The sequence below is a fragment of the Carica papaya genome, chromosome 7 (assembly GCF_054855325.1).
Source record: "Carica papaya isolate Zhongbai chromosome 7, ASM5485532v1, whole genome shotgun sequence".
NCBI classification, from domain to species: domain Eukaryota; kingdom Viridiplantae; phylum Streptophyta; class Magnoliopsida; order Brassicales; family Caricaceae; genus Carica; species Carica papaya.
The window spans coordinates 345,731-368,040 of NC_142315.1; the positions used below are offsets into that span (position 1 = coordinate 345,731).

General features: G+C 33.5%; 4 protein-coding genes across 9 annotated transcripts; 1 reads left to right on the forward strand and 3 right to left on the reverse strand.

The window, feature by feature from the left end:
- Window positions 1-668: 668 nt before the first annotated feature.
- Window positions 669-9,033, reverse strand: ATJ1 (DNAJ heat shock family protein). 4 transcript variants are annotated; one of them, XM_022031699.2, is made up of 19 exons: window positions 8,844-9,032; window positions 8,623-8,695; window positions 8,281-8,370; window positions 8,084-8,175; window positions 7,798-7,881; window positions 7,551-7,589; window positions 7,366-7,476; window positions 7,231-7,272; window positions 7,045-7,132; window positions 6,366-6,430; window positions 6,157-6,219; window positions 6,003-6,075; window positions 5,498-5,589; window positions 4,309-4,380; window positions 3,730-3,780; window positions 2,989-3,037; window positions 2,846-2,915; window positions 1,844-1,933; window positions 669-1,025 (listed from the first exon to the last, which is right to left on the reverse strand). In XM_022031699.2, the coding sequence occupies exons 1-19, from the start codon at window positions 8,868-8,870 to the stop codon at window positions 926-928; spliced, it is 1,371 nt and encodes a 456-aa protein (XP_021887391.2). In that variant the 5' UTR covers window positions 8,871-9,032; the 3' UTR covers window positions 669-925. The 4 variants fall into 4 exon arrangements, with proteins under 4 accessions (XP_021887391.2, XP_021887390.2, XP_021887393.2 ...); XM_022031698.2 differs by having other exon boundaries at window positions 3,724-3,780; XM_022031701.2 differs by having other exon boundaries at window positions 669-1,061; window positions 3,724-3,780.
- A 408-nt stretch (window positions 9,034-9,441) lies between these two features.
- Window positions 9,442-10,184, reverse strand: LOC110806768 (HSP20-like chaperones superfamily protein). The gene is made up of 2 exons (XM_088207545.1): window positions 9,947-10,184; window positions 9,442-9,842 (listed from the first exon to the last, which is right to left on the reverse strand). The coding sequence occupies exons 1-2, from the start codon at window positions 10,095-10,097 to the stop codon at window positions 9,571-9,573; spliced, it is 423 nt and encodes a 140-aa protein (XP_088063671.1). The 5' UTR covers window positions 10,098-10,184; the 3' UTR covers window positions 9,442-9,570.
- A 2,331-nt stretch (window positions 10,185-12,515) lies between these two features.
- Window positions 12,516-17,513, forward strand: RBP45B (RNA-binding (RRM/RBD/RNP motifs) family protein). Its single transcript, XM_022031667.2, has 6 exons — window positions 12,516-12,973; window positions 13,656-14,118; window positions 16,527-16,588; window positions 16,668-16,798; window positions 16,917-17,013; window positions 17,110-17,513. Exons 1-6 carry the CDS (start codon window positions 12,668-12,670, stop codon window positions 17,311-17,313), a joined length of 1,263 nt encoding a protein of 420 aa, XP_021887359.2. The 5' UTR covers window positions 12,516-12,667; the 3' UTR covers window positions 17,314-17,513.
- Window positions 17,514-18,067: 554 nt separating this feature from the next.
- Window positions 18,068-21,888, reverse strand: MED21 (mediator 21). 3 transcript variants are annotated; one of them, XM_022031706.2, is made up of 6 exons: window positions 21,696-21,888; window positions 19,984-20,618; window positions 19,363-19,592; window positions 18,777-18,854; window positions 18,626-18,677; window positions 18,068-18,411 (listed from the first exon to the last, which is right to left on the reverse strand). In XM_022031706.2, exons 3-6 carry the CDS (start codon window positions 19,567-19,569, stop codon window positions 18,335-18,337), a joined length of 414 nt encoding a protein of 137 aa, XP_021887398.1. In that variant the 5' UTR covers window positions 19,570-19,592; window positions 19,984-20,618; window positions 21,696-21,888; the 3' UTR covers window positions 18,068-18,334. The 3 variants fall into 3 exon arrangements, with proteins under 3 accessions (XP_021887398.1, XP_021887399.1, XP_021887397.1); XM_022031707.2 differs by lacking the exon at window positions 19,984-20,618 and having other exon boundaries at window positions 21,711-21,888; XM_022031705.2 differs by lacking the exon at window positions 19,984-20,618 and having other exon boundaries at window positions 21,696-21,887.
- Between the last annotated feature and the right edge of the window lie 422 nt (window positions 21,889-22,310).

Here is a 22,310-nt window from a genome sequence, read left to right on the forward strand (position 1 = left end):
ATCATTGATTGATGCATTAGCCAAATTAGAACAGAGTTGCTTTGTTTATTAGTGAAGTCCTCAGTTTATTTTATCAAATTAAAAAGTAGCTTAATTGTAACCATATGAATGTATTTGCAAAATTCTTAAACTTTTACATTTTCCACCATTTTTTCAGAGTAAGCAAAACATTACATATATTCATGAGACCATTAAACATCTTGTGGAGGCTTTGCCCACTGAGCTACTATAAATTTCAACCAACAATTATCCTTCAAATGACTCTTAAAGAAATCATACAATTGAGTATGGTCTGGGTGGTGCATTTTCTTTCTTCTATTCCAAAAAGTTGTAGTTCTGAGTGTCTTAAAATTTGTCCTTCATACAATTGACAGATGACCAAAAAAAAAATAACTTTTAAAAAGATCCTATACATTCCAATACAAATGAAGATGCAAACTAATAGAATGAATTGACAAAACTATCCAAAGGTAATTTGACATAAGAGTAACTTACAAATGACCCTTAAATATGTTCGCATTTGAATTTATTAAAAAGATATTTTGGGATACATGTTTAATGAATTTGGCCAAAAAAAATTACAAGGCTTAATTGCCCTTGCTGCATCGCTAACTAATTATTTATACATTATGTTGGATTGTCAACAAAAAGGAACTTTTGCCCACCAGTAAATCAATTAACTTTATATCATTATAGAAGTAAATCAAAATGTGCTTGTACAGCAGTATCATGTAAGTGGGGTTACCATATTGCAGAAAACCCAAGGGGAAAGCAATCGACTTATTTTGCAATCAGCTTGTATTGATAACCTCTACCAACATGGACCTCCAGTCGAAAAAAATGAGACAAGGACAAACTTCCATGTTAGTATTCATTAGCAATTGGAATTCTTACCTTCATCCAACTCCACTCAGGTCGACTCGGTTTAACCTATCACATTCTTCATCAAGAGCATGATCAGCAACAGCGCAGAAAACTGAAGTATAAACTTAGAGCTTGTAGTAAGTGCAAGAATTTGCTGCCACCTGTAAGTTCAACCAGTAGAGAGCTGCTGATAAAGCCTGTTGTCCATTTCAGGATCTTCATTACAACCAAAATGATAACAACTAAAGAAACAACTACATCAAGATGTAAGTTCAGCCAATGCTGAGATTGAACTAAAAACCAACTGATTTGTTTGTGCCCTATATGCTTCAAGGCATCAATTTAGCTTCAAGTAGGATTCATCAACCCCCTAAGGTTCGAGTCAATGCATTCTTATTTTACTATTATAATTGGACAGTACAAATTACTTAACAAGTTAAAAAAGATGATGAATTTTATAACTAATATTCTTTAGTTAGTATCTTGAATATCTTAAATTATTATAATTAATTAATTTCTTTTAATATTAATATCATTAAATATAGAAAAAAAAAATTAAGCCCTCACCAGCAAGTAACTGGTCGGCTGAGGTCTTTGCCGAGGGTGATTGGATAGCTCTGCCAAGGTCTTTTATTCTATCTTCCAATTGAACAATACATATATAGTTCATCAATTCCAAACATAACCTAGCTTTACTTTGGAGATGCTAAACGTCTTATCGAAAATTATAAAAATAGTTTTGTGCATTCTAAATTTCTTAGTTTTGATTGAATTTGGAATATATTGTCTCAGTTATACTTAAAACTTCTCGTGAAATCAAATTTTATTATATTGTAGTAGATTTTTCATCATTTTTCATTTACACTAGAGATTTTCAGATAAAGTACACAAATTATTTATTAAAAAAAAAAAAGCACACAAAAATTAGAAAGCTAAGTATATAGACGGGAAAGAAGATGTTATACTCCAGAAGACCTACCAATTTCCTTCTGTAGAAGTGCTGCTTTCGTTATTAATTTCCTCTATTGCAAATTCTTCTAAAATAGCCCTCTGGCGTTCATTTATTGTACTGCAGACCAAGAAATAAAATCAAAAGGCAGAATATACATTAGAAAATGCATTCTTCAAGCCTACTCAGATGTGCAGTGGATTTGGTGTTCCAAAGTAATTATAAAAGCTAAATCAATCTACGCATAAACTTGACATCTTAGTGGCAGGTATAACTAATTTATACATATGATTTAAAGAGATCTCGCTATCAGAAAGATTTCACCCAAAAAAAAAATATCTCAGAAGTGACTGGTTCGATAACATAAAAATTCTAGAAAGTTAAGGCCATAGAGGACTAACCGCCTAAAGAAAGAGAAGTTTAAGTTCTACTTGGACTTAAAAGAAACCAGCTTGGACTGTCAGTCTTACACTCAATCACCACAAGAGAACTAGAAAAGATCTTAGTATTAGTTGGACAATCTTAAAGAGCCCATTCACTGATAATTAGTTCCTGATAGATTCCAATCCATCACTCAGTGAAAATCAGGGCTCTTGCAGTAGGTAAGAAACAAAATTGGGTTAAGATCAAACTATTAATCTGGAACTTCACGAAAGGACCTCGAGTCAATTATAAGGCACCACAAATTTTCCAAGATGAGGATAACTGTTAATCCAAGTAGACCATGTATAAACAGGAAATCTACTGGCCTTTAATAAATAGAGTGCATTACTAGAGACAACATAATAAAATGAAATTTGGCCATAATCTTATAACAACAAAACGGAAACCTCTATTTCCTAACACGAAGTAAAATAAAATGCCAAGAACATGTAAACAAACTTGATAACAAAGCTGAAGCAAGCATCATAAGTTTCTTATTTTCAGTAAACAATGTTAAATGGCAAATAGTAGCAATTATTGACACTGAAACTAAAACAATAAAGAACTTAGTGACAAAAATATATCATAAAGAAAGGTGAAAAAACTCACATAGGGAACTTAATGCGAAAATGCACATATTGATCCCCGTGGTCGATAAGAAAACCAGGCTTTGGAAGTCCTGCAGGTACCTTGACCAGTAAGCACATTTAAGGAGGGTAAAGAAATTCGTGAAGTAATAAAACAAAGTGTACCTTTCCCTCTTAAAACAACTATTTGTCCAGGTTGAACCCCTTTAGGTATCTGAAAGAGCCATAATTGGCAAGAATAGAATAATAGTCGTCAAAAACCATGCCTTGGGCAGAATGGCATGCATGCATAGGACAGAACATCTCAATTTTTTTAAAACCTGATGATAAGTTCCTTTTTTAAATAAACAATTACTGATAAAGATGGCATTCTATTAGCAACAAAAGGCTCTGGCAAATATAGATTATCAGACTTCTGATAATGTTTAAATTAGTTACTTCTCATGCAAAATCTTGTGTTTGAATTACACCGGAAAACACACTTGACAAACACACACACACACACACACAAAACACATACTCACAGGGAAAGTGCTGCAATCCCAGTGCAATATAATTTTCACGTGGTTAGTTTGTAGGAATATCATGCCAACAACCCATGATCAAATTAAAACTTATCAATCTGTAATCTTAGAAAATCAATTATTTGATGCTTCAATAAGAGCAGAAAATCTGCTTTACGGATAATAACCACCATTGTCTTTTGAAAAACTTGATGAAATGCCAATCACCACAATCCCTTTCCTCATAATCACATGTACTGGAAACCATTTTTTTTAAATAAAATACTGGAAACTCTATAAAAATAAAACATGTACTGGAAACATTAAAGAAGCTTCCTTCAATAGGAAAAGGGAGGAACATGTCGCAGAATGATATGAAGAAAAGAACAAGTATTACTTTTACTTGTATCTTGCCTGACAGAGTTGGCACCTCAATCTTACCACCAAGAATGGCCTGAAAGAACCAAGCATGAAATTACTGACAAAATTCAATGAACATTGCATATAAACATATGGTGATCGGTGATCAAAGAAAACAAAAAATACAAAGGATCACTGCATAATGGTAATTATAATTTTAAAAGGCAAGAAAACTAAATGCACATACAAACAGATAAACATGCCCATCTATATGTGTATTTATGTATATGTCCATGTACATTAGACATTTTTGTGTGAGTATGCACTCATGCTGGAACTGTGTGCCTTTTTGCAAACCTGATGGCATGCACCAATTTTTAATTCCATTAACAGTAAAAAGTAGTTATTTAGAAGCTGAGAGGAAAGCACATTATTGGATAAATTAATAAAAAAAAGGAAAAAATAAATATCAAAATTTCATGCCAAATAAAATTTTTATAAATATATATATATATATATATATATATATAATTGGAAGTGCACTTGGAGCTTTAGATTTCTTTTTCAGGAAAAGAACAAGAAGAAGACAAGTGCTATTTTACGTAGGATTTTAGTTCTTTACTTGTGTTAAGCTAATATTAGCATCCACATGAACATCTGCACCATCTCTAGCAAAGATCGGATCATCAGCAACCTACATAAGCATATAAAAACCATTAAACTGCTACGTGCTAAAGAAGGAATAGAAGAATGCAGATAACAACTATTACAGACATAACATACAAATTATAGTCATACAAATAAAAACTCTCATCTCTTTCTTAGCACGAGATATCATTTCTTGACAGATAAAACATACATCTAAGGTAGTACTACAATAACTAAGGGTCGTGAATATACATAAAAAAATGTGTTCTGAGAAAGAGAGAGAGAAATTAAAACAGGATTAAAAGATTTATGCCTCCTTTGATTCAATGTTCATTCCTTGCTAGTAAACTCCAATGAATATGTATATTAGTCTTGATAGGTAGAAACTTCTATATTTGAGCTACCTCCAATTCCAATTCGAATCTTTTGGGAATGGGATCTCCAATTGTTACTTCTATGAAAATTCTGTTGGAAATCAACACGGAATTGGGTCGGGATTGATCCAGACAGGACCCTATAGTGGAATCATTATTAGTTCTCTGCAAGACAGACTTTTTTTTTTCTTTTTTTGGTGGGAGTGGGGGGGAAGGGGAAAGTGGGTGGAGGGATGGAATAAGACAGTTTGAATTATATAAAATAAACAACAGTATAATTTTATTGGTGTTTCAAGCTACAGCCTACTCATTTAATTGCATTTTTGATGTCTCAATTAGACAATAGAATGCACTTGAAACCAACTATCATGCCCTTCTTATATCTGGCTAAAGTATGTGAGCAATTTTCAGCATAACTTATCAGGAAATTGACTAGCAAGCTCTTCCTTGAGATTGCAATTAAAGTAAAGATCTTGGTCTGAGAGAATAGAGAAGTATATGGCACTTTTATGTAAGTTATCACAGAATGTCACTAATAAGATTTGTTAGAAGATAGAGATGATTTCATCTTAAATTGAATGCTTAACAGAGGGAAAGACATAAAAGATTGGATCTGTTAACAAATAGCTTATGGAGTAAACTCTGTGCTTCAATCAAATTTAACAGCCACCCTCATTGCTTTAGAAGCTTATTTGACAGCTTATTATCATCACGAACAGGCTATAGAACCAGATTCCGATAAATTTCACAATAATTAAGATGAATGCACTAAAAGAAGATAAAGTGTACCTTCAGTTTAATAAACAAATTGCCAGGCCGACTTCCTCGTGCCCCTGCATTACCAGCATCTGGCACACGTATTGTATCTCCAGATTCCACACCTACCCCAATAATTGAGAGCGAAGACTTCATTTGAGAAAAATTCAAATAAAATATCACGTGTAGCCGGTAATGATAGATTGCAAACAAAGTCTCATCAGTGATAAAAACTCCGTCATTTTTGGTTTTTTTTTTTTCACTTGCTGGGATTTCAGAAATCATATTCAAGTCAAATAATATCTTTTAGATTTTAAATAACACAGTGATCTAGACAGTTGTCCTCAATGACCAGACATAATCGAATCGGGTTTGCCAGCTGACCACAAAGAAACAAGGAATTTGAACTTAAGAGATAAAAGAAATCCATTCATAAAATCTTGTTCCTTTTATAGATTGGTAAGAACCAAACACAACCATGCTTATCTACAAGCCTAAGCTCAACTGATTTCACCAAAAACTACCATTAATAAACAACCTGCTGGAATTGTAAATTTAATATTTTTTGTGCCTTGAATCACCCCCGATCCTTTGCATGACATACAGTATTCCTGAATCAGATGGATAGAACATAATTAATAGTTGTGAAAACAATAAAAAATTACACCAGCATTCACTGAAATTCCCATCACCTTAATTATCCGTCCTGACCCTTTACATGTACTACACATTGACGTAAATGGAGGAATTGTAACCTGATTCACGGTTGCATGAAATTAGGCACAAAGGAATATTCATTTAGACTGTCAACCTTAAAAATAAAATTAAAAAAAAAAACAGGTGAAAGTATTATCTTCACAAAGTGAAATAATCATCAGCATTTTGATATCCAAAAACTTACTCTCCCTATGCCCCTACAAGTCGAGCAAATTCTTGTTCTGGCATCAACGGGATAGCCACGTCCACCTGCCAATGAGTAAACAAGAAACAAGTTAACATAGTCATTAACTGTAGAACTAAATGAAGAGTAAAGAAATGTGATTAACTAAATAACCATCATACCACAGACATGTAAAAAATGTTAAACAAAATAAATTTAGCTGTACACAAACTAAACGGAGCAGTCCAATTTTTCCTCAACATAGATATCGATATGACTAGAACTTTTCATGGTGAGAAGAATATGTCACCATCAACATAAAAAGAATTCACTTGTCCATTTGAACAAATTCAGTTTACCATAACATATATTAGAGAACTTTCAGTCAAGTCCAAATCAAAGCAGGAGATTAAATAGATTATGACATCAGGGGGGTTGTTCTTTTTCTTTTTGTGTTATCTATGAGCCTAAATCCCGGTTTCTACCCTGAAAACTTAGTTTTCCGCAGTTGTCAATCTAAAGAAGCAGAGAAATCCTCAACATTATAGAAAAGAAAAGACTGATAGCATCAGTTCCTATGAAAGGAACATTCACATGAACTTTCAAGTAAAATTGAGAATAACCCATTTGTAAAAAGCCCGTTTGGCTGCTAGGTGGTGTCAAAAAAAATACCATTGTGAGATATACTAGTTCTACTTACTGCAAGAATTACAGGGAACAAATGCATCAAAAGACATATCCTTTGTGCATCCTTTAGCAGCTTCAGAAAAAGAGAGTATCAACTCCACCTGCAATATTTTGAAGCAAACAGCATACATGCACTTTAGACAGGAAATAGTGGAAATAAATTTGCCATAACATCCGGCCCAAAGCTACAAAAATTAACCTCAATATCAGGTGCAAAATGATCAGTCTCCTCCTCAAAAATCTGCATTAATACGTGGTTTCAGTAGTGGTATTGGATGATTCGGGTAGACAGATTAAACGCATTTAATATAGAAAGCACTATGATGGAAAATACCTCAGAGAATATTTTGTGGAAAGAATCAGAGAAATGAGTTCGATAAGCACGTGTAAACCTCTCAGCATCACTAGGATCATATTCCATATCCCCTGTATGATTAGTCCCCAGCTGCAATGGACATGAAAAAGACCAACTGAGTAAGTTAAAAACATAAAATTGCCAATGTGAGCGAGAGTTGTTACCCTATCATATTCTTCCCTCTTTTTAGAATCTCCTAAAATCTGCAATTAACAAAAAAAGGGGTGAAAACATTATCTTTTACAAAGAATTTTCTAATTGACATGTACATTCCAAATTTGAGACCTTTTCTCCTTATTTAAGGAGTATAAAAGTGGTCATTCCAATCCAAGAATAAACTTATGCATGCACACAAGAGAGAAAAGTGCGATCTAAAAAAGATTCTCTAGACTGCTAGCAAGATAAGCACACCTCATAAGCTTCTCTTATCTCTTGAAACTTCTTCTTAGCAGAAGGATTATTCCTATTTGCATCTGGATGATATTTTTTTGCCAGCTGAAATTTTGTGGACAATCATCAACTTAAGTAGATCATAATATTAAAAGACTACAAAACAAGTATAGCAACTCAAACTAAAATTTTAGACATGATTCGGCATCTAGTAATGATCCAAGGTTGTGAGGAAAAAGCATACGAGCAAAGTACTAGAATGATGGTGTAAGAATTTAATCATATAAAATTATTAACAAGCACTTACAGCATGAAAAGCCTTCTTAATCTCATCTCGGCTAGCATTTTGAGGGACACCAAGAATTTCATAGTAGTCTCGTGATGCAGAGCAACATGATCCTGGAAAATGCATAAAGGGTAACCAAAATTGAAAGCATAATTCAAAATATTGGCAGTGAAAACAGGGTGTTCTTCTTAGCTGCATGGAAGGGACTGATAAATGACCTGTAGCATGAATGTACCGCGGTCTTAATGATACTCCACCTGCCGCAAACTCAACGTGTTTCCCAACATTCAAACTGCAACTGTGCAAGGCTTATTTCAAAGGAAAAACGAACAAACGTGGATTGTTAGCGCATAGTTACTAATCAGGCATGCCACTGGTATAGAGTTTCTAGATATTACGCTACAACTGACCAAAAGAGGGAAAAGACGAACAATAAAGCAAAATAGAAGCTACTGATAATCAGGAACCGCCAGAGCAACAAGCAATTGGCATCAGTTAATAGAAGCCAAAAAAGTCAATCATTAGAACAAAATCAACGTATATTAGCGCGAGTGTGTTACCTTGTCTACAGAATGACTGATGCAATGTACATGCTGATTCTACAGCTATTGATGACTGTAACTGCCGCTGAACCTGCAAACAGTAAAACGCCGATTCAAATAAGTGTCCACCGGAAAAAAAAAATGAGGAAAAAATTTTTGAAGAATGAAGATGAAAACTCTATCCCTCTCTCTCTGTTACCTAAAAAATAATTAAAGAATATTAAATTCATAACAATTACCAGCCCCAGCCAGCTGAATCTTCTCATTTGGACGGAGCTGAAATACGAGAAATAAAAAGTGAAAAGTATATTCAACGGCGCCAATGACGAAGAAAAACCCGGTGAGGTTTTTCAGTTCGGAAAGACGAAACTCCGACTTGGGGCGGAAGCTTTGGTGGTGCACGAAGAAAAAGCAGGCCGGGCCAACTTGAAATGGGCTCTGGGTTCATATATTTCTAATATATAATAAAATTAAATTAATAATATTTATATATTTAAATGTTTTAAATAAAATTTAATTCTCATCTTAATATAAACATGTAAAATAATTATTTATAAACTTTTAATGGACAAATAAAGAATTATTTATTTAAATTTTAATTAGTATTAAATATTAGTAATCTATTTTAATTCTACAATTTATTTACTGGGAAAATTTTAATAATTTAATTTTTCAAAGAAGGAACCTACGACTGCGGGCTACTTCAAGTGCAAGCAAGTCATTGGATTAAAGCTGCAGAGTAAATATGAATAATTTGGACACTGCAACTTTAATAATTAATAACTAAATAAAATATTTACATAAATATATATATATATACAATATTAAAATTTACTATAATAGAAAGTATAAAACTTCATATATACAATAACTCCAACTGAATATTCCAGAACAAGATTCAATCACATATTTTCTTAGCAACCAATCAAATTTTTTTTTTTTCAAATTAAAACAAATATTTAAAATTCAAGCAGCTCTTGCAGTAACCTCAAGACTCTCAGGAATACTATCGAGGTCAACAAGAAGCCCTCTCCTACTCGTAAAAGCTCTCGGAACTGTAACAGTCAACACACCATCTTCGTACCCAGCTGATATTCTATTAACATCCACCATACCCGGAAGCCTGAACTTCCTCATGAAGCTTCTTGCAGGCTTTGTTGTTTCGTCAATGGCTTCTGTTCTGATTGTTAGGTACCTTGTCTCCTCCACCTCCACCCTTATCTCTTCTTTCCTCACACCTGCCAACCCAGAAAAAAATAATTTAAAAAAATATATATATATTTAAAAAAGGGAAAAGGAAATCATACGCTGGAATTTGTATTGGGTGGGGGAGAAAAATAACCGGGAAGATCAGCAGAGTAAATATGAGAGTCAGGGGTTTGAGTCCAGTGAACATAGTTTTCTGGGTTGAAATGGTGGTAGGCAACGAGTGAAGGAGAAGCTAAGAGATATTGCCAAGGAGAAGAAGTTTGCTGATACCCAGAGAACTCCATTTCCTGTTTTTTGTTACTGACGAGGAAAAGCTACAGCCGAGGCAAGTGGGCTTGGAGGCTAAATGGCTAGTTGATGGCGGAGGCAGCGGGGGGGAAGTGAGGCTTTATAGAGGGAGGAATGCAAGTTGAGTGTGTGCGGGCTTTTTCAGGGTTGGCGTATGATTGGATGCCAACTACGTGAGGTCATCATTACAAATGGTAATATGGTGAATTGACGATTTTGCCCATCTCACATGATTGGCTAAATAAATAAATATATATTTTCTTTTTTGTTATAAAATATTTTATTTTGTTTTTCTCCTTAATAAAATTTATTAAATATTGTGAAATTTTTTTATAATTTATTTTACTTTTTTATAGTTTTAGATAATTAAACATTAATTTAAACCTTAAACATAATTATCTTACTATATTTATGAAAATTTAAAAAGTTATCTAAAATTTTTAATTTATAATATATATCCTAACTTAATTAATACTAAATTTTTATTTCGTTAAAATTTATTTCGATTTAATTATTACAATTTAATTAATATAATAGTTAATTAATCATCAGTCATATTAAATTAAATAAAAAATAAAATAAATTTATTAAATATTTATCTAAACTTAGTTATTACAGTTCAACTAATATATTACTAATAATTATTATTATACATTATCTTTAAAAAAAAATGAAACATATATTAATATAAGGTAGATATTAAATACATTGGAATTAAGCCATAATAATATATTTGGTCCAAAGAAAAATCATTTGTAAAACACAATTTATAAAGGATTTGATCAAATTTTGAATTATAATAATCTTAACAATAGCCCATTTGGACAAGTGAGTTTACTCGGTAAGTGATTTAATAGTTGAAATAAAATCATCGTTGGTTTAGAATTTAAAATATTATAAAACATATGTCGTATCAAAATATTTTATAATAATTTTACTATAAGCGGGTAAATAGTTAAACACTATTTTGAATAATGAAAATTAACTGATTATCTAATTTTATTTATTTATTTTAGTGACGAATACAAACACATAAATCATGTTAAACGTTGGATATTTTATAATTAAAATAATTACATATTTAAAATATTTTTTAATATATTTGGTTAAGAGAACCGATCACTATATGACTTTCAATAAATATGTGATTATTCACAATTAAATATAATATTTTAGATGATAATCGTAATATAATATTTTTTTAATAGTTGACTAAAAAAATAGTGACAAATTATTCAAATAGTTGATGTATATATTTATAAGATTTTATTGAGATACGATATGATTATAGACATAATTCAATATCAATATATGTACAAAAAGTCGAAATTGATAATTTCATTAAATATATATATTAACTGAGATTTAGTTTGAATAAAATAATATCCGACTGTTTAAAAAATTTGATGTTATAAAATGTATGAATTTTAAGATATGATTATAATTGAAAGCGGGATTCAGTAATAACTATAAATGTATTGAAAAAAAAAGTTATAAACAATAACTTTCACTTTATAAATAAATAAAAATGTGATGCTTCCATATAAAGTTTTAATATACTAGTTTATATATACTGAGTAGTTATTGTATTGATTATTTTAATTAAAATTTATTTAACTGAACACTTAAAATAAAAATGCACAGACAAACAAAAGAGAGTTATGGTTTAGTTGATTTTTTATTTATTTGTTCGTAAACATAAACATAAACATAAAAAAAACATAACATAAAATGAGAAAAATACAAGGTTAAATTCATAATTATAAATTATTTAAGCTAATCAATAGTTAATGATATAATAATATTTAGATACACAATATCAATAAAAATTATATTTTAATATAAAATATGATAATTTTATATAAAAAAATTACGTTTGTATCGAAAAATGATAAATATTTATAAAAAGTAAAAAATAATAATGAAAATATAAAATAAAACATAAATTTAAAAAAATAATAAAATATTATACAATATGATTGATGTTTATTAATATAAAATATTTTGGTATATAATTACAATTAGAATTATTATTCAACTTAAATACTATAAATCCGAAACATACTTACGAGAAATTATTTTTAAGAATATGAGAATATTTTGAGATATGATTTTAATTAAATATATTTATTATAGTTATAAGAAAAATAAAATAAATTATAAATGAAAAAAGTGAATGGACTTCCTTTAGAATTGTTTAGTAATCACACAATAATTGAATTAAGATTAAGTTGAACCAAACCCTAAATATTTGCATTTTTTTAAAATAACTTGAAATTACACGCGAGTCTACGAATCCGACGGTTCAAGTTAAAAGGGGACAAAAATCTAAAAATATCCGCGAAGCACTCGAACACTGTCCACATATACTAAGCTAAATTGGTAACCAATCCCTCCTCTCTCTATTTAACCAATCTTTCACGCCCCGTCGTCCAATCCCTCCAGCAGCCCCATCGTCTAGGGTTAGGGTTTGCATCGTCGCCAAAAGCAAACATTTTTCTCTCTCTCTCTCTCTCTCTCTCTCTCTCTATCTCCAGAACACCGATCTTTTATCCCTGCTCTAATCATGATGCAGCAGCCTGCACCTGGACCCATGGCTCAGCCACAACCACCATCAATGGTTCCACAGGCTCAACCACAGTACGGCTATCAGCAACAGCCGCCGTATCCGACGATGATGATGCCCCAGCCTCCTCAGACGCAGGGTGCTGCTCATCCCATGTGGGCGCAACAGCAGCCGCCTGCTCAGCCGCAGCAAACGCAATCTGGTCAACCCGAAGGTGGGGATGAGATCCGGACTCTTTGGATCGGGGACTTGCAATACTGGATGGATGAGAACTATCTTTTGAGCTGCTTTCCTCAGACTGGAGAGGTACTATAAACGAAGAAGATTGAAAACTGGGTTCTGCTTTTTTACTTTTGAGAAGTTGTGATTCTGGGTGCATTAGATTTGTAGCTTTTGGCTTTTCTTTACGTGCTTTTAATTCTTGTTTATCAGGTTAAGGAATTTTTTTGAAAAACACCATTTCTAATAGTCTGTTTTTAGATTAGTATGATGCTACTTTCAGCTTTGGGCTATTTTGATGTTCGTTTACCACGTATATATGGAAGATTATTGTGTAGATGTACGGCCTCCTAATATTTTTTTTGGTGGTCGGTCTGGATAAGATCATATCTCAAAAAATAGCTTTGAACAATGAGTTTGGAGATTCATCAAGAAGATTAGTACATGCTGCAGAGATCAATACTTAGGTGTATTCTGGAAGATGTTGAAATCATGCTTCAGCTTAAAAGCTGAATGATAGAAATTACTAGTTGCCGTGAATGAACTAAAGAACTATTTGAAGTATTTCTATGTTTCTTTGAAAACTATGGTTTTCAAATTTAGGTTTGACACAAGCTGAATTTGCTGTGTGACCTAAAGACTGGTCTCAGAATAACCCTACACCCGCAAATGCTCTTTCTTTCTTTATTGAAGTAATATTTGGTTGTGTGCTTGCGCTGACCTGGGATTGATGCTCTTCTTAGCTAAATGTCAAATTTCATTTTTGCAGGTTGTTTCCGTGAAAGTCATCCGCAACAAGCAAACTGGTCAAATAGAGGGTTATGGCTTTATTGAGTTTGTTTCACGTGCTGTTGCTGAAAGAATTTTACAAACATATAATGCAACGCCCATGCCAAATGGTGAACAGCTCTTCAGGCTGAACTGGGCAACTTTTAGTTCAGGGGAAAAGCGGGATGATACCCCTGATTATACAGTATTTGTTGGGGACTTGGCGGCAGATGTTACAGATTATATGCTACAAGAGACTTTCAGGGCTCGCTATACATCAGTTAAGGGTGCAAAGGTTGTGATTGATAGGCTTACTGGACGGACAAAAGGTTATGGATTTGTTAAATTTGCAGATGAAAGCGAGCAATTACGAGCCATGACTGAGATGAATGGGGCTTTCTGTTCAACAAGGCCCATGAGAATTGGGCCTGCTACTAACAAGAAGACAGCTTCTGGTCAAAAAGGTTTGTGTCTATCTCTTGGTGGTTATTTGTTCTATTTTCTTGTCTCCCTGGCAACTGGGTGCAAATTATTCTATCTGATATTTTATTTTTCTGTGATCTCTTGTGAATGTTGTATTTCCTTTTTTTTTTTGGTTTTCTTTCTTTATTGAGCTTTAGTTTATAGTTTCTGGGTAAATTTGTTAAGGTTATCCACAGTAATCCCATTACTAATGTTCAGTACGTGTTATCCTCAACATTATTGTTAAGTTCAGTTTCATAGTTATGCTTTTGAGAATGAGCAGAAGTTTACAAAGTCATTTTTGACTTTTTTCCTTCCTGTGGTTTCCTTAACATTTTGGGCACGGTAAATGCTATTCAAATCTTCCACGTTGTAAAAGCTTATAGCACTCTTGTTATCTCCTGTTGTCTTAAAGCAGGGCGTCAAGAGGCTCTATCATCTTGGGGCCTGGAACTGATTTCAGCTGAAACGGTCACCCCCTTAGTCCATGCCCTCTGTTAGGTCAGTGTTAAGTTTAATGTTTATGTGCTGTCGCTTATTTGCAATTTGTGTGGCATCTTTTATGCTACATTTTGAAAGTATCATTTAGTATCTGCTATTGGTTCCACTGCCAGTCAGTTACATGTAGTCACTACTAGTTAATTAAAGATTTTTTTGCCCAGTAATATTCTTTTACCGGGTCAGGGTTTTTTTCCTCTCGTGTTTGTTCTTCTCTTGAGTTTACTTCGAGGTTTACTTTTCCTCCTTTCATTTATCATGCTGTGATGCATTTTTCTTTGTTAGGTTTTTAGTTAGATTCCATCGTTTTCCAATGTTGCGTCCACATGTATGGATCTAGTTGATTTTTTAAATTTTACTAGTGGGTCACGACAGTGAATGTTGCCTGTGCTTTACTTCTTCCATTTATGTAATTAAGTCCTAGGCAGTAGGTACTTCAGAAGTTTCTTCAGCTTTCAGTTAGGTCGGTGTTAAGCTTAATGTTTCTGTTCTGCCCCTTATTTGCAATTGGTGTGGCATCTTTTATGCTACACTTTGGAAGAATTATCTGGTATGTACTATTAATTCAGCTGCCAGCAGTTACTTATGGTCACTTTATTAGTTCAAGATTTATTGGGTCACAATGTTCTATCACCAGGTTAGGATTTTTTTCTTATTTCTTTCCCTCTTGAGTTATAGGTTCGAGTTCTTTTCCTCATTTAATTTCTGAATCTTTGACATATTGTTCTTTGTTAAATTTTTAGTTAGATTCCATCATTTAAATGTTGGGTCCTCATGCTGAGATCTTGATGATTTTTAACATTTCACTAGTGGGTCATGATGGTTACGTCATGCGTGTTGTAGTTGTTTCATCTTTGTAAGTATGTGCTAGGCACTTTGCAAAAGTTTCTTCTCCTCACATATTCTCCATAGGGTCTACCTCACTTCCTAGAGAAATGGGAAGAAAAATAAAAAAAGTACTTCATTCATCAATACATGCAAGGTTGCATGTGTATAGTACGTTATAGTGATAGGATTATGTTCTGTTAGATTGTTAGAAGGTATTTCAGGTTTCGTGGTTGACGAAAAATTTTAAACTGTATACGTTGGGTTATTGTTGGGCTTTTCGAAGAATTTGAGCATTAAAGGACGGAAAAACCTATTATATATTAGCGGAAATGGGAAGCTAGTCTTACATTTGTGCCAAATTAAGTATTTTATCTTCTCAAGAAGACTTGCATGCAGAAACTCTCTGAGGAAGATACAGTACTTCGGGATCTGAAATCTTGTTGTTCTATTCAGCTGACAAGTCATTGTCGCATCTGGAGAAATTTTATGAGCCTGTAAAATCCCAAGTGATATTTCTTTTGGCCTTCACTTTAGATATGAATTCCAGTGATTCTACGGTTGCTGTACCGGAGTATTCCGTATTGCTCAATCTTTTGTGATCCAGTTTAAAACCCTATTGAAATAAAGTAAAGGTTTCTGTTTATTTCTGATACGTTGTCAAATTCTCTCTATGATTTTAATATTTTTGTCTAGTTTCTCATCTTCTCTTCAGACCATGCTTTGGATGCATTGAAGCATATGATACAATTCCATGGTTTATGATTACTGATATCTCTGCTAGTTTATGTTTTGGATCTCATATTTTATTGTTCTAATTAGCACATTCAGCTATATTATAGTATTTTGTGGAGCTTCTCTTACTCTTAGGTGCTGCTTAAGATTGTGCTGAAATAGTTCCATATCTCTTTTTCATCTGATTTTCAATTCTGTGTCTTCAACTAATTATCTTATTGTAAGCGAGGAACAAGATGAAATGGTCTAGTTGGTTCTGCCTATACAGGCCTATCTTGATTTCTGCTCATATGTGGGTGGAAAGCATGATTCTCTCCTTTTAGCATTTTATTTTATATGGGTTTTCATGCAGATTCATATCAGACTCCTCAAGTTCAAGGTGGGCAGAGTGATAATGATCCAAATAACACAACGGTGGGTATTGTTATTCGTTTTCAGTTGAAATGCTTACTTTGTCTGGGCGTGGCTGTCAGTTAACAGCATTACCATGCAGATCTTTGTTGGTGGTCTGGATTCCAGTGTCACTGATGATATTTTAAGGAGTGTTTTTAGCCAATATGGGGCATTGCTACATGTAAAGATACCAGCAGGGAAAAGATGTGGGTTTGTTCAATTTGCTGAGAAGTGAGTTATCTGCAGAATGTTGTCAATACCCTTCTGGAAAATTTAGTTTTATTTTTGTAACTCTCAAGTAAACTCTTAGGCAGACTTAACATCTATTTTTGATAATGTGATCTCTCAGACACTGCGCAGAGGAAGCATTGCGAATGCTAAATGGAATCCAGTTGGGAGGCCAAAATGTCAGACTTTCTTGGGGTCGAAGTCCTTCAAACAAACAGGTTCTTAATATTACCTAATACAATATTAATTCCTCCTACATTGAACCATGCATATATGTTTTAATCTCACAATCTATTTGGATGCATGTTTTTCAGCCACAGGCAGATCCTAACCAATGGTCCTATGGGGGATACCCACAACCACAGGGACATGACTACTATGGATATGCTGCCCAAGACCCTAACATGTTCTATGGAGGCTATCCAGGCTACGGAAATTATCAGCAGCCACAGCAACAGCCACCATCTCAGCCGCAGCAGCAGCAACAGCAGCCGCAGCAAATGGGATTTAGCTATTAATATGCAATTTTTGAGAGCTATATATATATTCTATGGCCAATCTTTATTGACTAAAGACTTAGAGCCGCCTCGAGTTTGTGCCTATAGAAACATATGCTCATATCAGCAGTAGCTCGACTTAAATTTAGTTGGTTTGTATTGGGAAATTGTGTTCGCAGGAGTTGTTATAAACAAAAAATAATTATTTTGTTGTTGCTTTATATTTTACCAAACATCCTACCATGCAGTAGTTATCATATTGAGGCATTTGAAAGTGATACTGAGCCAAGTTCTCGAAGTGCATTATATATGGGTCCTTCTGGGGCTAACCACTGTAACTAATGTTTTGAGGTTATTATATATTTATATCTATCTTAATTTTGGTAGTAACCATTAGATTTTCAAATTGTTTGAAAAAATTTGCCTGTTTTGCACCAGTTACCTGGTTGACTCAATCTGTTGCATTCGAAGTGTGTGTATATTGTATGTGTATGAAGATTGCAGGTCACGAAGTTTCAAATTAGTAAAACTGTATTGTTTAAATTAAACACAGAAATAATTTGTGGTGTTAAAGTCTACACTAAAATAACAAACATTTCCAATCTCACTAACATTGTGAGTCAAAGATGGTAAATGTTGCTTTTGATTTTTTATTTTTTTTGAAAATTTGACAGAAAGTATAAGTAAATTTATTTTTTTGTGCATATTTATATATTTATTAGTTAAGTATGGCAAATATCGCATGTATTCAATGTGCACATCAAAACTTGGAAAGTAGAGAAGGACCAGATTCTCATGTTACAAGTCGGGTTTCCATGTAATGTCACAAAAGAAGAATATCCCAGCCTTGTCACTCGTATAAAGATATTAGAACTGTGTGTTAAATTCCAGCAGTAAGCCTAGTGTATACAGATTTCGAAATCGATAAATCTACAGATCTTCATTATATTTGCACGGCTACCATTGTGGCCAAAGAAAACAAAATATTGTTAAAATATGGGAAAATGGAAAGATGGATACAACTCTTTCAACAAGTGGATTCTCAATCTGGTTTCTTCAAGTTCAAACAATTATCTGCTGCTTGGCTGAACAACTCCTGCACCTGTTTCAGTTCCTTCTCTGTCGTGTAAAATAAGAGTGAAATATTTAGTTCTGGCAGTTGAATATAGCCAGGTGAACAAGTATCAGAATGCACTACACATTTCTAGACCTATCATTTGTTCCAAGCAAGAATGGGAACAATGAGATCGCTGTGGATTTGGTTGTGATACCCAAAACGGCACCCAGATAGTAAATAAATTAACCAATGGTCAAAAGAATCATCAATATTTACCAGCAGCTTCTAGTTGCCTCTGAAGTTCTTGCCCAACAGCATCATTTTCAGCCTGAACAACGACTCAGATGGAATCAGTCACGAGAAACATGAGTGCAATATTAGACGGAAAACATTGAATCAGTTGATTCATAATTTATATAGTTTATACCTGAAGCTCAGCAATCCTCCTCAGTTGAGCTTCTTCACCTCCCTCAGACAATGGCAGTGCTGTGACTAATGCATCGAACTAGACAAGATAAAAGAAGAATCCATTGCATACTTTTTAATAATGGATTTTACTCTTTTATACAGCAAATAAGTTAGTGCCACAACAACACCAAAAATTTCAAATGAACTGAAAACCTATTTGGTATTTTTTCGTTTCCTTCAAAACCCAACACATTTCTTTATATACCTTTTTTGCTCCTTACAAACTCAACATAATCTTTTTACAACTAAAACAACATTTCATCTATTGCTCTCCAGTCCAATAGGATGCAGAGAGTTGCAAACAACGTTCACAGATTCTGTTAGGAAATCGTTCCATACTAATCAGAAATATTTTATTTGGCAACATGAGTTTTCCTATGATTTCTATGGGGGACGAAAACATGTCCCACATTCAATTACTAAAAGAAGCAGAGAACCTCTTAACTAAATATACTTCCTTAATGACTGGTCAACCATGCCTCACCAATAATATTTCTTTCTTCTATCCAAAGAGAATTATTGGTCAACCACAAAATACTACACACCTGCTTAGCTGCCTTTACTAGAGCTGCACTCATTTGCTTGGGTTGCTCAGCAAAATTCGACGCATCATCTGTAGGATTGGTAGGCGGTTCTGGATAATTTGGAGAAAGCCGGACAGGGGGAGCGTCTCTTTGAAGAGTCCCAAATGTATTGAAAGCAAGAGCAGCAATAGTGTTCACTTGTTCCTGTAACTGCGAGATTATGTCCATCTTCCAAGCTTATTCCTCAAATCCTGGAAACAACATATTTTTGAATATGGATAACCGAGAATTGATTTTTTCAGCTCCTAAAACACAAGCATAGGCATGCATAAACAAGGTAAAACAGTGGTTACACCCGTTCCAACTTTTACTTCGGTTCTTACCTTTCGTTCTATTACAGTTGGATGTTTATATAATTGGCTTATAGATTTTGCTTTAAATTTGAAATCATCTAGTTTTTTTTTTGTTTTTCTTTCGGTATTTGTTTTACAGGGTTACGGTTTTTTTGGGTTGACATCTAGTTCTTGATATTCAAAAAGTTACTGGAGCTACTAATAAATCTCTAAACTAATAAGAAGTTACGATCCTTTTAGCTGACCCAGTTAAAACACTATTGAAGCTTTAAAGCAAAAAAAAAGCAACCTGTACTGCTGCTCCACTTCCTCCTCCTTGAACATCTATTAGCTACTTCCTTCTTTGCTGTCTCTCTTCTCTCTCATCCACCATTAGCATCATCTATATCACAAACCCCTTCTTTCTATGTCCTCCATTTTCTTCTCTGCTCCTCATAACCTCTGCCTCTGTACCTAGCTAAACACCCCCCTCCCTTCCTCATCATTCTTGCTATACCAAACACACACACACACACACACACACACAACATAGACACTAGAGAGCCACCTTTTTTTTGTAGATGCATTATGAAAAGAGAAAAGAAAGGTTTTCATCATTGAGTGCAGGGTGTTGTGTAAACTGGAATTTTCCAAACACTCATATTCTCCACTTCTTTGATTTCTGGAAAGGAAGCATCAAAGATCTTGCCCAAAAACAACATATACAGAATCTGGTTTCCTAGAAAGAGAGACCATTTGGAAAAAATTAACAGAATTAGATACCAGAATGCCTGTTTATGCTAAGAAACCAAAAAAACAAATAAATAATTGATATCCACTAATGGTCTTCTGGACTGAATTCATAAGCCGCAATGGGTTTCCAAAAGTAAAGAACTGTCACCCGTCAGTCCCAAAACACAATCGAGAGGACAAAATTTTGTATTCCTGCAGCATCCCCAAACTCCATCAGCAGGAGTCAAACACCAAAAGCAAATAACAAAATCAAACACCACCAACCAACAACAGCTGAAAACAAACTCAAAAATTGCAAACAGAGTAAAAAAAAATCAAATGAGGGAGCATGAGCCTTTGGCTGTGAAGAGCAGAGAAAGTGTAACGCATGAAGGTTTGTTTTTTGCTGCAAGAAAGCAAGAAACAGCTGTGATCAGATAAGAAATGCTGTATGTCTTTGTTATGGGTCATTTGGCTTTGCTGGTGAAGGAAGAATTGAGGAGATGGTAGCTTTAGATGTCAGTCACAACTTCAAGAAAGCAGATTGATGGTGTACTTGGGGGTCAGTTGTGGAGCCAAACACTAAATAGAGGTGGACTTCTTTTCTGCTTTTCTTTCATCTCTAATGCCTAAACCCATCACTCATTCATTGCTTGTACCGGCATGCAATCAACTGTTCCAAAGTTGAGGTTCTGCACCTCTCCTTCCAATTCAACCAGATTGAGGATTCCCATTTCTTTGTCAGGAAATCACCAACAAATTTCCAAACTTACAATTCCGTGGTCTCCGTTACGAAACTAGTCCTACTTTATTTCCATATCTACTTCTGGGACTGAAAATTATAATTGGCTTATCAAATTCTCGAGTTCTAATATTAAGTCTTCTACCACAATCTACAAATGAAAAAACTTTTCATATTTCAGTCTGTTCGAAATCCCAAGATTAATTTCGAATTGTAGAATCAAGTACAAACCTAATTGAAAAACTTCCTCTAACTATTGTTAGTTTGCAGCAAGTTCTAGAATTTAGCTCGGAACCAGTCGACAATGAGGACTTTTTGAACCCACTCCACGCTCCAAAAGTTCGTTAGCTCAACTTCAAGAGCCATCCCTTCGCTACTTGTTCCAGGAATCAGAAGATGAATAATTTAGGAGAGACACCGCATATGAATGAGAGTTGACAATGATTTACGTACAACATATCTATCAGATCGACTAATTTCATACCAAATCAGAGAATACACTCATCTAAATATTCTAAGCCATATATAAACCAAATGCAATAACAAACCAGGGCAAGCCGCACAGAGAAGTCTCGCGATTGAGCTTCGCGTCAGAGAGATAGTGCGGGATAAAGCTAGGGCTTCGCGGGAGAGTCAGCGCCGGTAACTAGATACGGGGAGGATCGCATGCGGGAATGAAGGTGCGAATAGACTATGGAGGGAGAACTCGTTAAATGTTAATATCTGCAAATATTTTCTTAATTTTTTATTCTAAGATGTTTATATATAAAAATATCTTTAAAATTTTAAAACCAAAATAATGAGTAATATATATATATATGTGAATATTTTTCTTTTTACATTAAAATTTTATTGAATTAAATTATTAATTAAGAAAATATAATTTTAATACAAAAATATAATTTTTTTTATTATTTTTGAGCTAACAATATTTTTGTTAAAAATGGGGTATAAAAATTTTTATAAAGAAAAATTTGTGAGAATTTATAATTTTATTTAAATTTACAATTTTTTATGTATAAAAAAAGAAAAGTAATAGTTACTTAATTAAAAAATAATTAATATATAAAGTTGTAAGTTATGATTACCAACTTTTAATCTATAGTGTAAGAGTAAAATCACCAGTTCTAGATGAATCATTTATTATTTATTGAGATGATCTT

Coding starts and splice junctions, on each gene's coding strand:
- LOC110806768 (XM_088207545.1), bottom strand. CDS start 10,097: ATGGAGTTCTCTGGGTATCAGCAAACTTCTTCTCCTTGGCAATATCTC. Junction 9,843..9,946: donor TTACTCTGCTGATCTTCCCG/GTTATTTTTCTC, acceptor CTGGGTTGGCAG/GTGTGAGGAAAGAAGAGATA.
- RBP45B (XM_022031667.2), top strand. CDS start 12,668: ATGATGCAGCAGCCTGCACCTGGACCCATGGCTCAGCCACAACCACCA. Junction 14,119..16,526: donor GACAGCTTCTGGTCAAAAAG/GTTTGTGTCTAT, acceptor GTTTTCATGCAG/ATTCATATCAGACTCCTCAA. Junction 17,014..17,109: donor GAAGTCCTTCAAACAAACAG/GTTCTTAATATT, acceptor CATGTTTTTCAG/CCACAGGCAGATCCTAACCA.
- MED21 (XM_022031707.2), bottom strand. CDS start 19,569: ATGGACATAATCTCGCAGTTACAGGAACAAGTGAACACTATTGCTGCT. Junction 18,855..19,362: donor TAGTAAAGGCAGCTAAGCAG/GTGTGTAGTATT, acceptor TATCTTGTCTAG/TTCGATGCATTAGTCACAGC. Junction 18,678..18,776: donor GGAGGATTGCTGAGCTTCAG/GTATAAACTATA, acceptor GTCGTTGTTCAG/GCTGAAAATGATGCTGTTGG.
- ATJ1 (XM_022031698.2), bottom strand. CDS start 8,870: ATGAGAAGATTCAGCTGGCTGGGGCTG. Junction 2,916..2,988: donor AGTTGTTTTAAGAGGGAAAG/GTACACTTTGTT, acceptor AGGTACCTGCAG/GACTTCCAAAGCCTGGTTTT. Junction 1,026..1,843: donor ACTTCTACAGAAGGAAATTG/GTAGGTCTTCTG, acceptor TTGAACTTACAG/GTGGCAGCAAATTCTTGCAC.